This window comes from Lethenteron reissneri, chromosome 23 (assembly GCF_015708825.2).
Source record: "Lethenteron reissneri isolate LAM-NWPU_2019-01 chromosome 23, ASM1570882v1, whole genome shotgun sequence".
Lineage (NCBI taxonomy): Eukaryota > Metazoa > Chordata > Hyperoartia > Petromyzontiformes > Petromyzontidae > Lethenteron > Lethenteron reissneri.
In genome coordinates, this window is record NC_083801.1 from 10,515,214 (window position 1) to 10,529,371 (window position 14,158).

General features: G+C 44.5%; 1 protein-coding gene across 2 annotated transcripts; it reads left to right on the plus strand.

The window, feature by feature from the left end:
• Positions 1-13,929, plus strand: LOC133345956 (ras-related protein Ral-A-like). Of its 2 annotated transcripts, none has more exons than XM_061557110.1 (5): positions 1-191; positions 7,822-7,954; positions 8,850-9,058; positions 9,777-9,951; positions 10,370-13,929. In XM_061557110.1, exons 2-5 carry the CDS (start codon positions 7,844-7,846, stop codon positions 10,493-10,495), a joined length of 621 nt encoding a protein of 206 aa, XP_061413094.1. In that variant the 5' UTR covers positions 1-191; positions 7,822-7,843; the 3' UTR covers positions 10,496-13,929. The 2 variants fall into 2 exon arrangements, with proteins under 2 accessions (XP_061413094.1, XP_061413093.1); XM_061557109.1 differs by lacking the exon at positions 1-191 and adding an exon at positions 7,044-7,149.
• The last annotated feature ends 229 nt before the right edge of the window (positions 13,930-14,158 follow it).

The window sequence follows — 14,158 nt, forward strand, 5'->3', positions numbered from 1 at the left end:
GTTTGAGCGGATGACGTCAAACCCCGCCGTTGTCGAGACACAAAGCGGCCGCTTGCTGTGGTGGTTGCGTCTTGTCTCGCCGCCTTCGCCCGCGATGATGAAGCACGGCGCCCGCTGAACCCCCGTCACGTCGTGGAGCCGAGCCGCTACTGCTGCTGCTACTGCTGCTGCTGAAGGAGGAGGAGGAGGCGGTAAGCGGCGCGTGTTGCTGTTTACTGACAGCGAGCCCCCGGAGCCCGTGTCGGTCCAGACCGCCTCCTCTTTCTTATCCCCCCCCCACCCCACGTCTCCGTCGGCGGCGAGAAGAAACGCGGCGAGACGGTGGGGCGAGTGGCGGGGGGAGGCGTTAGGGAGTGGCATGTGTGGTGTGTGTCGTGTGTGTGGTGCGTCGTGTGTGTGTGGTGTGTCGTGTGTGTGGTGGTGCGTGTCATGTGTGTGTCGTGTGTGGTGGTGCGTGTCATGTGTGTGTCGTGTGTGTGGTGCGTCGTGTGTGGTGTGTCATGTGTGTGTGGTGTGTCGTGTGTGGTGTGTCATGTGTGTGTGGTGGTGTGTCATGTGTGGGTGGTGTGTCGTGTGTGGTGTGTCATGTGTGTGTGGTGTGTCGTGTGTGGTTTGGCATGTGTGTGTCGTGTGTGTGGTGCGTGTGGTGTGTGTCGTGTGTGTGGTGTGCCGTGTGTGGTGTGTTTGTGAGTTGACATGGTGAATTTATACGGGGTGTCTGCTTGTGTGTGTGCACGGATGTGGTGTGTGTGTGTACATGGATAGTAGTTGTGTACGTTGAAGTGCGTGTGTATTACAATGCGTCATCTGCCGGTCATCTGTTCCGTGACATGCCCCAAACGAAACCCTGCCGCGGTTCACGTGACAGCCTCGAGGTGCACCTAGCCTGGCACGAGAGCCGTGGGGACGTCACCGCCACTTAGTGGCGAATAGCGACTGGTTTAAACCAGGTGAGAGAGATCTCAAGAGACCCAGGATAATTTCATTTGCAAGAGTGGCATTGGTCACCAAAATGTCAAGTGTCTCCTTGTGTGGGATGTGTGCACGAATAAGCTGTGTAAACGTGTAAGTGTATAGTGTTAAAGTCCATACTGTACCGTATAGTGTTTGTAGCTTGTATGGATTCTGTACATCTGTAAATGTGTCAGTGTTTTGTGTGTGTGTTGCAGATTGTGTATATAGTATTAGTGGGTTTGCAGAGTATGTGTACTGTGTACTTTTAGAGTAGAGTACTGAATGTATACTTGTGTAGATGTACTGTATTGAGTACTACATATGTGCCTGTGAAAGTCGTGTATTGTGTACGTGCGTACACAAGCATGTTTGTGTATTTGACGCTTTATGTATGTTATGATGCATACACAGCAGCATGTATCGTGTACATTGTCACGTGTACGATTGTGCCGGTGGTTCTCGCCACGTGTTCAATGCAAATACAACATTAATAGATACTCGCAAACAGCTCTCGCTGAACATAGTTGCGATATGTATATCGAGTATTTACGTCCATAATGTCATGTCATTTCGTGTATATGAAATTCCAAGTTTTTTGTTATTTAACCAGGTGATCACTCAAGAGACCAGGATTAATGGCATTTGCAGGAGTGACTTGGGTCCGAATGACAAGAGCAAAACAGCGACATTTAAATACAGCAATTAAGTCATATACTGCATAGGACATGTGTGCAGAGCACAGGCCAGTGTGTACACGTGTTGTGTGTGTGCACATTCATGTGTGTACAGTAATGTACCTGTGCTTTAAATGCAGGGATGTTTGCGCGTGTACGGGCGTGTGTCTGTGTGTAATGATTTACGGACTTGGCTTGGTTCTTGCCCGGTTAAGGAGGATACTGCATCTGTGCAATTTGACGCAACGAACCACATAGCCCAGCCGACGACGCTGCCTCTTCACAACAAGCAGGGCTACCAGTGTAGACTACAGCCCGTGTGTAACTCCACTGCTGGATGAGAGATATTTCACCACACTTCACCGCGCAGGTCATTGTGGTTTGAAGGTGAGGCAAGTGCAGAACAATGGATTTCTGCACTTCCCTCTTAACTGCCCACGTCTGCAATTTTTTTTGTGGTTGGTGGTCACTTATTAAAGCACGATCATGACTCAACGCTGCTTAGCTTCCGAAGTGTGATTGCATTGGGCGCATTGCATGAACGAGACCCATCCTGGTCTCGTGAGGTCTCGGCTGGTTAAAAACAAAAATTCAACTTGAAACCTCCAACTAACTATATTTGGTGTTTTGGTCTTATCCTCCTCGTTGCATGAGTTACATATTTCCCTGCAGAAGTTTGATCCCATGGGTTTCTGTATCTGGACAAAGCTGTATGCAGCAGGCCCAAGATTCACACGCTTGCAACCACAGTGTCTTCGTTGCAAGTGATGCATGAGGAGACCTTGTTTGATTGCACTTCCATTAAAGCTTTATTTTCACGAGTGATTTCCTTGCATGCTGCAATAATAAATGTACTCGAGAATATGCCATTAAACCAACAGTTTTTGATTCATGAATAGCACATGAGGCAGACACAAATACATTGGAGCTTTAAAAAGGGGGTTACTAAAAATATATTCTCGAGAAGATAAGGCACGTCAGACTTAAGATGATTTAGGCATGTGCTGTGAAGAGACAATCGAAATAAATTAGAACGATTATGGAGTTTACAGAGACCAAGGGTCAGATTGAAGCGTGCGGTGGAACGAGATATTGAGGATAGTGGATTTGACTGAAGAAGAGGCACAGAATTGACGTGCGTAGAGAAATATATTTTGAAGTACCTTCCTCATGGAATAATGGGACGATCAGCTTGGAATAATATTAAAGAATAGCGAATGAATGAATAAATTAATACAACAGCACGAGTCTGCACAATGCAATATCCATTCAGAGTCGAATACAGACCAGTATATGCGACACTCTTTGGGAAAAATCAGCAGTAGGAGTTGACCTATGGAGGACTGCGGAATGTCCACCTCTGACTGGCTCAGGGTCGCCAAAAAAGAACGCGTTGCGTGTCCGCTACGTGCTCGTTTGAGCAGGGAGACGCAGGCTTGTGATGCACTGTTGAAAAAACTGCGATATGCAAGCCCGTCCTTGTTGCTTTGCCTTAGCCAAGGGTGGGAATTGCACTGCGAGACGGACGCTCTGTGTAGGCGGGTGGGTCCCTTTGGTAGTGGCGGTGGTTGATGGTAGCTGCGCTATGGGGCTCGGAGCTTGGCGTGCCCGGACCTGCTGGACACCTGGATTGCTCCCCCCTCCCAGCCTCCGAACTACACGCACACACACACAAAAAGACGGCACACTTTTCTGCACTCCACATTCCTGGCAGAGAGCGGGTTGACAGGTAAAAGACGACTTGTACAGTGTGTACTACGGCCATTTATCAAGCCACTGCTCGGCCTCATCACGCCGTGTCGATTATGGGGATTGAACACGTGTCAAGTCTCAAGGATTACCCTTGAGACTCGGGGTTTTTCACAATTTTGAATGTTTCGCGACCGTCCATTCGCTCTTCAATTTCTTTTGTGCATCTGAAAGTAATAAACAAAGCCCTGTTTATTGCAATCGCACCGGCTGCTGGCCGATGATCCAGGTCTTATGTGAAGGTCGGCTCCCAAAAGTTGCGTCTTTACTTAGAGAAAAATGTGGAAACGCGTAACGTTTGTCCAAGGTTATTATTGTTCCATTTAATAAGGCCGTGTTCACGAAATGGTTTACATTCGCGTATTGCTGCTACGCAAACTTTTTTAGTAACCCCCCCCCCTTCCCCCGTTTTTTTTCCCAGTGTGCTCGCTCTTGCCTACGTGACAGTTAAAGGTTTCTGTGCGTCAGATTCTTGGGGCTCCCTCAGTTTCGTGTGTCTCTCTCGGTTTCTGGTGGTTTCTGCCTCACTTTATTGGGCGGGTTTCCCCCCCCAAGGGTATTGAAGATGGCGTGGGCCTCATTTATTTGAATCCTTTGGGGTGGACATGTATGAGGTTGGCTATACGTCACCACGCTGGTCAGTGTGGGTTGATGGAGTGACGGCTGGCAAGGACACAGGATCGATTTACTGATGTGTTTTCCGTGGCCGGGAGTTGAATTTAGGTGCCAAAGAGAAATTCGATTTTGACTTTTTGAATTCCTGAAAGGTCCCCAATCCTTTCTTAGTTTGTGGACATGTTGTGGTTGGAAGCTGGTAGCGGGGCGTTTGAGATGGTAATTTCTCCAGTCTGCCTTTGGTCACAAAGCTCACATCGAGAGAAACTGAAACGTATTGGAAATAACACACGACAGCAAGGTTTTCTGCTGTGACTATGGTAAATGTGTGATTGTAGCCGGGGGTTTTTATGTTCCAAGTCTCTAGATGTTTTTTTATATGACCTCAAGGGAAATTACAAGCACCTTTCCAGGTGTAAATTATGCTGCTATTGTTATTTGCAGTGACCAATGTTTGTGTGCACATGGATTGCCTGTTTGCTTTTAAGAATGGCAATATGAGAGAACAGTCCTGTGTAGCTGGTGGGAAGAATGTTCCCACCTTACCATGAAGGCTATGTATACATTTTGAAAGCTGTTAATTATTTTTTTTACACATTATTTACACACGTTATTTCTCCTAAGTGTGATAGACTCAGGTTGACCTTTATAACCCTATATAAAAACATACCAATGTCAACAAGGCTGCTGTCAGAAATGCTCCAAAACACTGCTTAGGTGCGTTGTCATAAAGAATCCTTGTTATCTGCTCACAATTGGAGACTTAGTCCGAATGTGCGGAAGAAGTAGAACAGGGTGGAGTGAGAACTGAAACAAGCAACGGAAGCGTTGGTTGCTCAGGAGCACATGTCAACACAATGACCTCACATGGGGGTGGGGAATTCCGCAGTGTGATTCATGGTGATGTCACGTAGCCTCAGGGCTTAACACCCAAATGGTGCTGGCTCCAAGCCAACATTACAAGTAATTTTCTTTTCGCCAGGTTTGTGATCACCGACTAAATGATACTCTTTCAATAATGACAGCAGAAGAAACATTTTATGTCAGCCATCAGTTAACTTAGTCCACATTTAAGTTAGATGGAGGCAAATTTATAGTCGAGCACACCCGTAATCCAGCACTTTATAGGCAAGCGTTGGTGGATCATAGAGATTTTTGAGACTACCAGACCAGCTGAGCTGTGAGGTGGGCAACATATAGCAATGCCGTACATTTGTTGTGGACCCATTTGTGGATTTTTAAGCGTTTTCCCCACCTCAATGGTTTTTGCTTGTTACTCCGGTTTCTTCGTTATAGAATTTAGCAAACACACTCTCCCATTTTATGGTCCGTCTGAAAAAAATGTGGAGGTTAAATGTAACTTTGCCGAAAAAAGTAAATGATAATTATTACCCTTACAAATGAAATGGTAAAAAGAAATGTAGAAATAATGTGCATGCTGCTGGGGAGGCGGGGAGTGCAAATAGTTTGGCGCGTAGTGCATGTATGTATGTATGTTGAACTTTTTTCGCACCGTACGTAGCTAACCGTGCAAATCGGAGGTGCATGGCTTCCCAATCAGTGAGTGTTTCACGAAGCACCGGTGGTCTGCAAGGCCGTGAAAAGTTGTAGCTCGAACAGTTGCATACACTACGATTTTTTTCACAAAACACCATTTGTTGTACTGCTCATTGCACAACTGTTGGGATTATAATCATTTCCATAAATATTTACTATTTTACAGCTTTTTTGGTCATTTTAATTTAGAAAAATGTGTCTGGTGCATGGTGGTCCTCAAAGGTTTTTGAGGATTGGTGTGATGCACAGGTCCAGAAAGGTTAGGAACCATTGTCTAGTCGACAGCGTTTGCTGCCATTCATAGCACATCATGCACATCTGATGCTCACCAGTTAATGCAGTCACGTGTAAAGTTTTCTCCACGATTCTCTGGTTAAATTTCAACCTACGGTTAGGCCCTAACCCCCTGAATTTGAGCCCCAGTTAGCATAGATTAGGTGAGTCATTGCGTGAATGCAGGGAGCCCTCTAAAGTGAAGGTAAACATGATGATCTGCAACATTTATACTATAAACGTATACCTGCTTGGTTTTCATTGTCTGTTGAGGCCAATGGAATATAGTTGTAATAATGGCTCTATAACAGGGGTCTCAAAAGGGTTTTGATTCCTTACCCGTACCCGGCCGCACCAGGGTCGCAAACGGGTACCCGTACCCGGCCGTACCCAGCCGTACCCGTACCCTTCCCGTACCCTTCCCGTACCCTTCCCGTACCCGGCCAGGTCCATATAAAAATCCAAACAAGCCTCTGCAAAAAGCATAATTCACTATCAATTATCTTCAATTTAAAGGGGTGAGTTTACGTGAGCGCATCCACACAGTGGCCTGCGCACCTCTCGACTTCGTCTTCTCTGAGAGGCCGCATGTCTGCTACATTCATTGAGAATTTGTCGACGACGGAATGCTGAAAATGTATTAACAGAGGAAAAAAAGCATTACTATTGTAGTCAAAACGCCATTCCCTATTACTCTACTCCTTGGTGATATTCTTAGTTGTGGGGGGGGGGGGGGGTAGATATCCAGCCATTTGTATTCATGGCGTCACATTGCATTTGAACCACGATTCGGCACTCGTGCCAAGGTTTAACGTTTTCACGATGGAAAATCTGATTCTTGGGTGTGAAAGGAGGTATGGGGGGCCATGTAAACGAAAACGAGGATGTGTACAATAGAGCGTTATTATCTAAGATTTTCAAATATGTCCATTTCAACATAATTAACCGAGTCTTAACTAAATAATGGATTCGGGAAGGAAAGGCAAAAGTGGAGCTGTCCTGAAGGGATTGAGTTATGGTCAAATGTAAAATGGGCGGAAAAGTCTGAGAGGTCACTGTGCTGTTTCGCATGCCTGGCTACAGGTTGCGCGAGTTGAAGGAAAAAAAACATCTTTGTCGAAAATATATTTCTTAAGCGGATGTTTATGTTTCTCGGAAAAAAAATTCAGAAAGTAAAATTGTTTCGCGGTGCTGGAAAAGTCCCTTCTCACAAACAGCACATGTCACGTTGAGTACAGGTTTACAAAAGCACACAACCCAACCTGTCCGCTGTTCAGTGCAACCGCAGTCAAATGCCGCAGCGTTTTGGTTCAGCGTGCAAGAGGAGGTCTGTTTCTTGTTGTTTGAAATATTTGCTCTACTTTAAGTTTACTACTCGGCACACACTTATTATCACTTATTTCCTCATCTTTTAAGGTAATGTCTTCAACTGCCAAGGACTGCAGATGACTATCATTGTATACTTGAAGTGTGGTGCTTTCTTGTAATACACAGCGTGCTGACTGTTATTGAGTTTGAAACAAAAGCAACAGATTCACGCAAAGGTGAAATACTGCCTAAGATATATCGAGCATAAATGAACGGGACTTTTTAAACACTCGTGATCGCTCACGCCTTCCCGAGTCCATCCTCCCTCCCATTCTGCAGCTCTCAAATCGTTTCTCCCAACAGCACAGGAAGTCGAGTGCAAAATAAAACAATAGGGCTGGAAGTGGGCTGAAGAGACCTCTGTAAGCACAACGCTAGCGCCTGGTTTCCGGGCAGCTCAAGGGGCAGGCAGGGATTTCCTGACGAGCGAGGGACACTATTTTCTACCGACTGCACCGTAAACCACATTGGTCGCTCGTCCGGGTTCTGCTGCTGGTGATTACACGCGTCGCTACGAGGCTTGGACCATCCTGCTACGCGCACTATCGCAGGCTCAACTCCTTGTCAGCTTTGCGTTACAAAGTTAAGTAATAATATTTGTTCTTTGTTTTTGATTATCAACAATTCACAGGCATCTCATTCGTACAAAACAAATGGCGGCAAACAAAGCCAAGGGGCAGAATGCGGCCCTGCACAAGGTGATCATGGTGGGGAGCGGTGGTGTCGGCAAGTCGGCGCTCACCCTGCAGTTCATGTATGACGAGGTGAGGCCTTTGGTGGTGTTGGTCCGATTTATGATTCGCATTTGCAGCGGAGCCACATTACAGCCACCGTAGTCATTGGTTTGCCTCACTTTTTGGAAGTACATTTCTGTTGTTAAAAAAAATTGTCCCATTCTTTAAATGTATGTCTTCTTGACATGACAATCTAATCGTATTTTGGACTGAATATTAAAAGAATTTCAAGTGTTAAAACATAGCAGTGTATACTCTTTGGTTCTTTTAGTAAAGTCACGTGACTTTACCGAAAGAACCAAAGAGTATGGATTCCTGCAGTCACAAAAGCTTCAAATCAACATAGCAGTGTAGTTTTTATATTTAAAGTTCTTTACATGTGCAGGTTTGTTTTCTTGCAGTCTCACCAAATATCTTTTCGAGAACGATAATTTTATGCCATTACCTTTTGGACATACGAGTTAAGATAAAAAAGAAATGAAATTATTTTTTTATGTAAAATGTCTAACATTGAAGAAAGCTGCTCTATATAGCCAAAGTGCTCACCTGCTTAATGGATGTACTTATTCCAGCATGCCTATTACTTGAGTATCATCAGTCTTCCTTATGTCAGGGATTTTAACTTCTCCTTGGGAACATTACCACTATTGAGCCTTTTCATTTCTTTCATTTATTTTATTACTTTGTGGTCATGCTGTGCTGCTCTACAGAGTGGCACAGGCTGTCGGATTTTTGTACACACATGAGGTGTTACTAACAGTGCTCTTAAGTTATCCTCTAATGCTTACCGACTCTTAAGACTGTTTTTCAGCAGGTTCTTGTAATTGCGACGTTTGGCCAATTCCATTAATGTATCTGCCGAAACGTGATAATTTGGGCAAAACTCTCAACTCTGGCTCTGTCTCACTTCCTCCCCGGCTTGAAGTTTGTGGAGGATTACGAGCCCACCAAGGCTGACAGCTACCGCAAGAAGGTGGTGCTTGATGGTGAGGAGGTGCAGATCGACATCCTGGACACGGCCGGGCAGGAGGACTACGCCGCCATCCGAGACAACTACTTCCGCAGCGGCGAGGGATTTTTGTGCGTCTTCTCCATCTGTGAGCACGAATCGTTCGCCGCCACCGTTGAGTTCAGGTGTGCATTCCCCCCTTCTACCCCCCCCCTCACCCCACTCCCTCACTCCCTCACCCCACTCCCTCACTCCCTCACCTCAACCGGCTGGCTTGCAATTTTAGCCCAGCGGACGTGTGTAGCAGTTGGCCCTTTAGTGATGCAATCGTGAAAGTTACTTGGATGTATGTGATGATTGTAGGCCTGAAGGCTTATAACACAAAGCAGCTAGTGATCAAAAGGTTATAGGAAATTTGGGAAGAGATGACAGGAGGGAGTTCCAAAGTGGAGCAATGCGATGGGAATGAGAGAATGGTGATTTTCTCGCAGCACAGTATATGAACACAGTATTGCTATAAGGCAGCTTTCGGACTGGTAGAACAAGTCCTTGACATTGGCAGAGGCATTAGGGCATGAAGTTTGTAAGTATAGTCACCAGGGATACATAAGCATTTGAACGATAGTGTGAGCGTGACTGGAGTGAACCGGTGAGCATAGGAGTATCAATAAACCAGGCTGCTTTACTGTGGATTCCATTAAGCAGAGTCAAGTAGGAACCAGTTGGTCTACCTTCAGAGCTTAATTTAATGAACACTTAACATATGGATCCATCATCAGGGCATTCTATAGTAAACTGGTCCACATCATAAAGGCACGTATCCACTAGGCATTTTAATGCATATCAACACAACTGTATGTGAAGACCCTGTAACAAGAGACCACACCTGAATCACGGCCACAGGGAGCAGATCTTGCGCGTGAAGGAGGACGACAGTGTGCCGTTCCTGCTCGTGGGGAACAAGTCGGACCTGGAGGAGCGACGGCAGGTGTCGTCCGAGGAGGCGCGGGCACGCGCCGAGCAGTGGCGGGTTAGCTACGTCGAGACCTCGGCTAAAACCCGTGCCAACGTCGACAAGGTGAAGCACGCAAACCAATAAATATCCGTTTTGTTTGGTTGTTCAATTCGCTCGCTGCCTTTGGCGGTGACAAGAGCACCACAGACCGTTGCATGAGGGCATTCGTGAATGTACAAGTGAGTGTGATGGTGGATAATTGGAGGTCATTGTGTGAGAAAGATTCAACATTCAGGATTATGAGCTGGCATGTGAGGGTGGCTGTGCAGGAAGTGGGGTTGCTGACTTCTCTTGTGTGTCTTTTTAAGTATTAATTTGTGGTACTCCAGTTTACTATCACAAATAATATACATACAGTAAAACTCTGGCGAGTCATATCTCGCCTGCAGTGACCTGCATACCCTATTTTTGGCATTTCTTCATGTGCATTACTTTATTTCATTCTTTTGCTCAACTTTGTGGGGGTTTTTTTCCTGCATAGGTGTTTTTTGATCTCATGCGGGACGTTCGGAAGAGGAAGATGGACGAGGGGAAGGACAAAAGCGGCAAAGTGAAGCCGAACAAGAGCCTGCTGCAGAGACTGCGAGAGCGGTGCTGCTTGCTGTGAGAATCCGCATCGCTGTCGGCCTGACCTTCAAAAGGACGATTCCAACTAGAAACACGTAGCTCTTATCTTGTAGATACCTACTTTGGGTGTGTGTGTGTGTGCTGGGTTTTGCTGAAATTAGTTTGATGCTTCATTCATGTTTTCAAGTGACTTTCAGAGCTCGCTTAGCAGTCGAGTGATATCACCGTTGTATGACTGCTGTACTCTATAGTGTCGCTGCAGTGACGTCAACAAAGCACTATGGTGGCACACTTGAAAGTCATTTTAAAACTCTTTTTCGCATTAATGAAGTTTCAAATTTTTCTCAGTCAGCCCAGGACATGCAGTGAAGGTACAAGTGTATGACATAAGAGCTATTCAACTCGTTGGTTTTATTGTGTTGCATTTTTCTATGAACCATAACCATGGCCCATTTCACCATATCCCAGCCTCTTCAACCATGCTCTCAATGTTTATCATTCATACCCTAATGATAACTACTTTAAATCCACCTCGCCTAGCAATGCATACATTCCATTGGAGTTAACTATCCTGGCTGGGAATCTCACCGACCCTTCTTGGCAAGCCGCGTAAATATCATCTGCAATTGATCTCTGTTCTAATGTCTGCCGAAGCACTCGGTGAGACGCTGACACGATTGCACATGAAACCACATCCTGGCATAGCTGAGTCCCTCATTCCATTCAAGTTACATTTGTTTATTATGAATATGCGATTTTTCTTTTCACATCACGTAAGGAATACAAACTGGAAAACAAATTGGCAATACACGCTGCAAGCAGAAATGCACAAACAAAAATGTGGCTTTTGAATGCGCCAATGTTTATGTATAGCAGGTTCATTATGGTGTGTTCATGTGACTCTAAGAGCTTATGGTTGTCTATTGAGGAGAGGAACAGGTAGCACATTCCTGCAGTGGCCTCGTCGGCAGCAAATTGCATTAATAGCCTGATGTAGGTGTAGAGGTGATATTTGGGATTGTGAAAGTGTTCCAATCCAGAAGGCCTTGTCTCGCCAATAATCAAAAGATCCCCACCACTGAGATTGGTGGGTTAAGCTTGAGATTTTTAAAAAGCAATTCAAGTGGCTTTGAGGAAGTTGTGCAATGTTTCGGTTGCTCAGCACACCCGGCAAAATTCGTACTGAGAAAAATATCATTACAGTAATGCCTTCACAATGTGAAATCGCTTCCAAGTTGCTTCATATCGCTTGTGAGTGAATCATGTAGCCCCGTCAAGGGAACATCTTTATGCATGGATATTGATGTCATTCTGACCATAGGAAGCAGCACATCCATCTACAGTGCTTTGTGCTGCGTAGGTGCTCTTGTGATGTTTCTCGTGTAAAAAAGAAATGGAAAAATCGCCTGTTGAAAATGGTCACAAGAAGTGTTCACTGTTTTGTATTTGTGGGAAGAAGGTAATTTGCCTTTACTGGAAAGTGGTCTTTTGTAAAATGCACACCTTGCCTTTTCATGTTTGTGGGCTCACTCACCTTCAGCCCAAGCAGGCGTGTGACTTGCCTGCTAGTTCAGAATCTTTATTTAGAATCTTTATTTAGACTGGAAGAATTCGATGAGCTATGAAGCTCTTCTTCATCATATATACACAATATTTAACACCGCGTTGGATTTTAGATTCCTTTTTTTTTTTGTTCATGAACATACTGTTTATAATGCTTTTTCTTCGTGATTAGTTTTGTGGATTGAGAGTGAATATTTTGGAGCATTTCTTCAGCATGTCCAGTCAATGAACTTCACAGCCCGGTGTGGTGACAAACACTTGAGTCTGGAGACTGCTCGTGCTGTCAAATGTCCAAAGGACATTTTAAACGTTTCCCAAACAGTTGACCAAGTTGGTTAAACGGAGCGTGTTAACACTTTGCAAAGTCTTGTGTGCTAGAGTGCCGTTTTGAATGTTGTTTAAGACCATCTCTGCAACAGGAATTGCACTTGTTGAGACTTGTGCAAATAACTATGCTTGTGCTTTATAGTAATCGTATGATAGAATTAACACAAATGTGCAAAACATAATTATGCGTGGGTTGTTTTGTGTCAATCTGTAATAAGGGGTATTCCTTGTTGCATATCGGATGACAGTCAAGTCAAATTGTGTGCTGGAAAGAGCGTGGGACGCTGCTTGTGTCTGTTGCTGACCCCTGAGTTAATGGTATAAATTTGACATTCTCATGGTGGAAGATAGTCTCTATAGGGCAACCACTGTTGATTCACAAAGTAGGACTGTACCGTTTTGATTAACCAAGGAGGGATGGCACGTTACGTTGACCCTTGAGCAGGATTTTAATTCAACGTTTCCGGTTCAGAGTCGAGCCTTCTGTAACTGGGCTTACCTGACAAGATTGCAACCAAAATTGTGAACCTGTGGCCAGATGCTGGTGGTTAGTTTTGAGCACACATTTACATGGGTAGCCAGAGGAAGCCGTCTTCTCATCTCATTTGTCTAATTCACTGTATTATTGACTAGAATTATTGTACAGTGTTTTAACAATTTCGTTTACCAGTTTATTTGGGGAGGGGGGGGGGGAATAAATAATTTACATCTGAGCAGTTTTGTGTTGATTCATTACCTTTAAGCTAGGTTACGCAGGAAACATGAATAACAAGTTGAACCTTTACATTTCTCACCTTGATAAATCTGTACTCACAGTGTTAATGGTGCTTGTTAAAAAGCAAATGATAATATAATTTTCAAAATAATGTCAGGTGGACGAACGATATTACTCTGCATTGCTGGGCATTTAGATCAAGAGATCATCCTGCTAAATATCGCTGAATATCACAACTCGGCAGTATTCTGTTAGGACTATTGAGACAATCTTAATTTGAAGCTTTCGTGACTGCAGGAATCCATACTCTTTGGTCCTTTCGGTAAAGTCACGTAGCTATTGAGACAATCCCATTTCGAGTGTTTATTCCATATGATAGAAAACTTACACACCCTGAAAAAAACAGTAGGATAACGAGTCCACAAATTGGGTTACCAGCCGAGGAGATGGTTACCAAACCATTTTCTGTACTCCATTCCATAATGTGCCAACATGGAATATTTGGAGCACTGAAGTATGATCAGGCATCCATGGGAGTGCAAGTGTCAATTCCATTCAAACTGGATCCGTGGCAAAAGCAAATGGTTTAGTTTTAATTAGATGTCTTCTTTGCCGTGTAAATCTGTCATACCTGCAGATTAATTTAATCTCCCCTTGGATGCTTGCATTATTTTTCATCGTGCATCCCTTCTGCCCAAGCTTACTGTTCGTGACAGTTTTTACGATTAACCTGCATATCTGCTCGAATCCGTGTTCCTTTTGCTGTCGCAATGTAACTAATAGCAGCCCTAGGTCCACACACTCTGCTGTCATTTCCAGTCGTGTCTCTCTGACCAATATCTCCAATTATAAAGGGAATTTGTAAATGACCTTTGCTTTATTCACATTTATCCTGAACCGAGCTTTGCAGCTCTATTAAGTTATACTATTTGATGCAGTTCATTCTCGTCAGATGCTGCCAATGGCTGTCATCCTCAAAGTTGAAATTGTTAATGGACAGTATTCGCCATTCTCATTTTCCATACATACCTTTGTTTCTCCAATTCGACTTTTGGAAAATATACTGTCGCCGTGAATCATTCTGGCTTGACTGACAAT

What these genes read in the sequence shown, in the direction of transcription:
- LOC133345956 (XM_061557109.1), top strand. Translation starts at nt 7,115, where the DNA reads ATGCCGCAGCGTTTTGGTTCAGCGTGCAAGAGGAG. An exon ending in TGCAGTTCATGTATGACGAG is followed by an intron (nt 7,955 to 8,849) that starts GTGAGGCCTTTG and finishes CCCGGCTTGAAG; the next exon opens with TTTGTGGAGGATTACGAGCC. An exon ending in CCCGTGCCAACGTCGACAAG is followed by an intron (nt 9,952 to 10,369) that starts GTGAAGCACGCA and finishes TTTCCTGCATAG; the next exon opens with GTGTTTTTTGATCTCATGCG.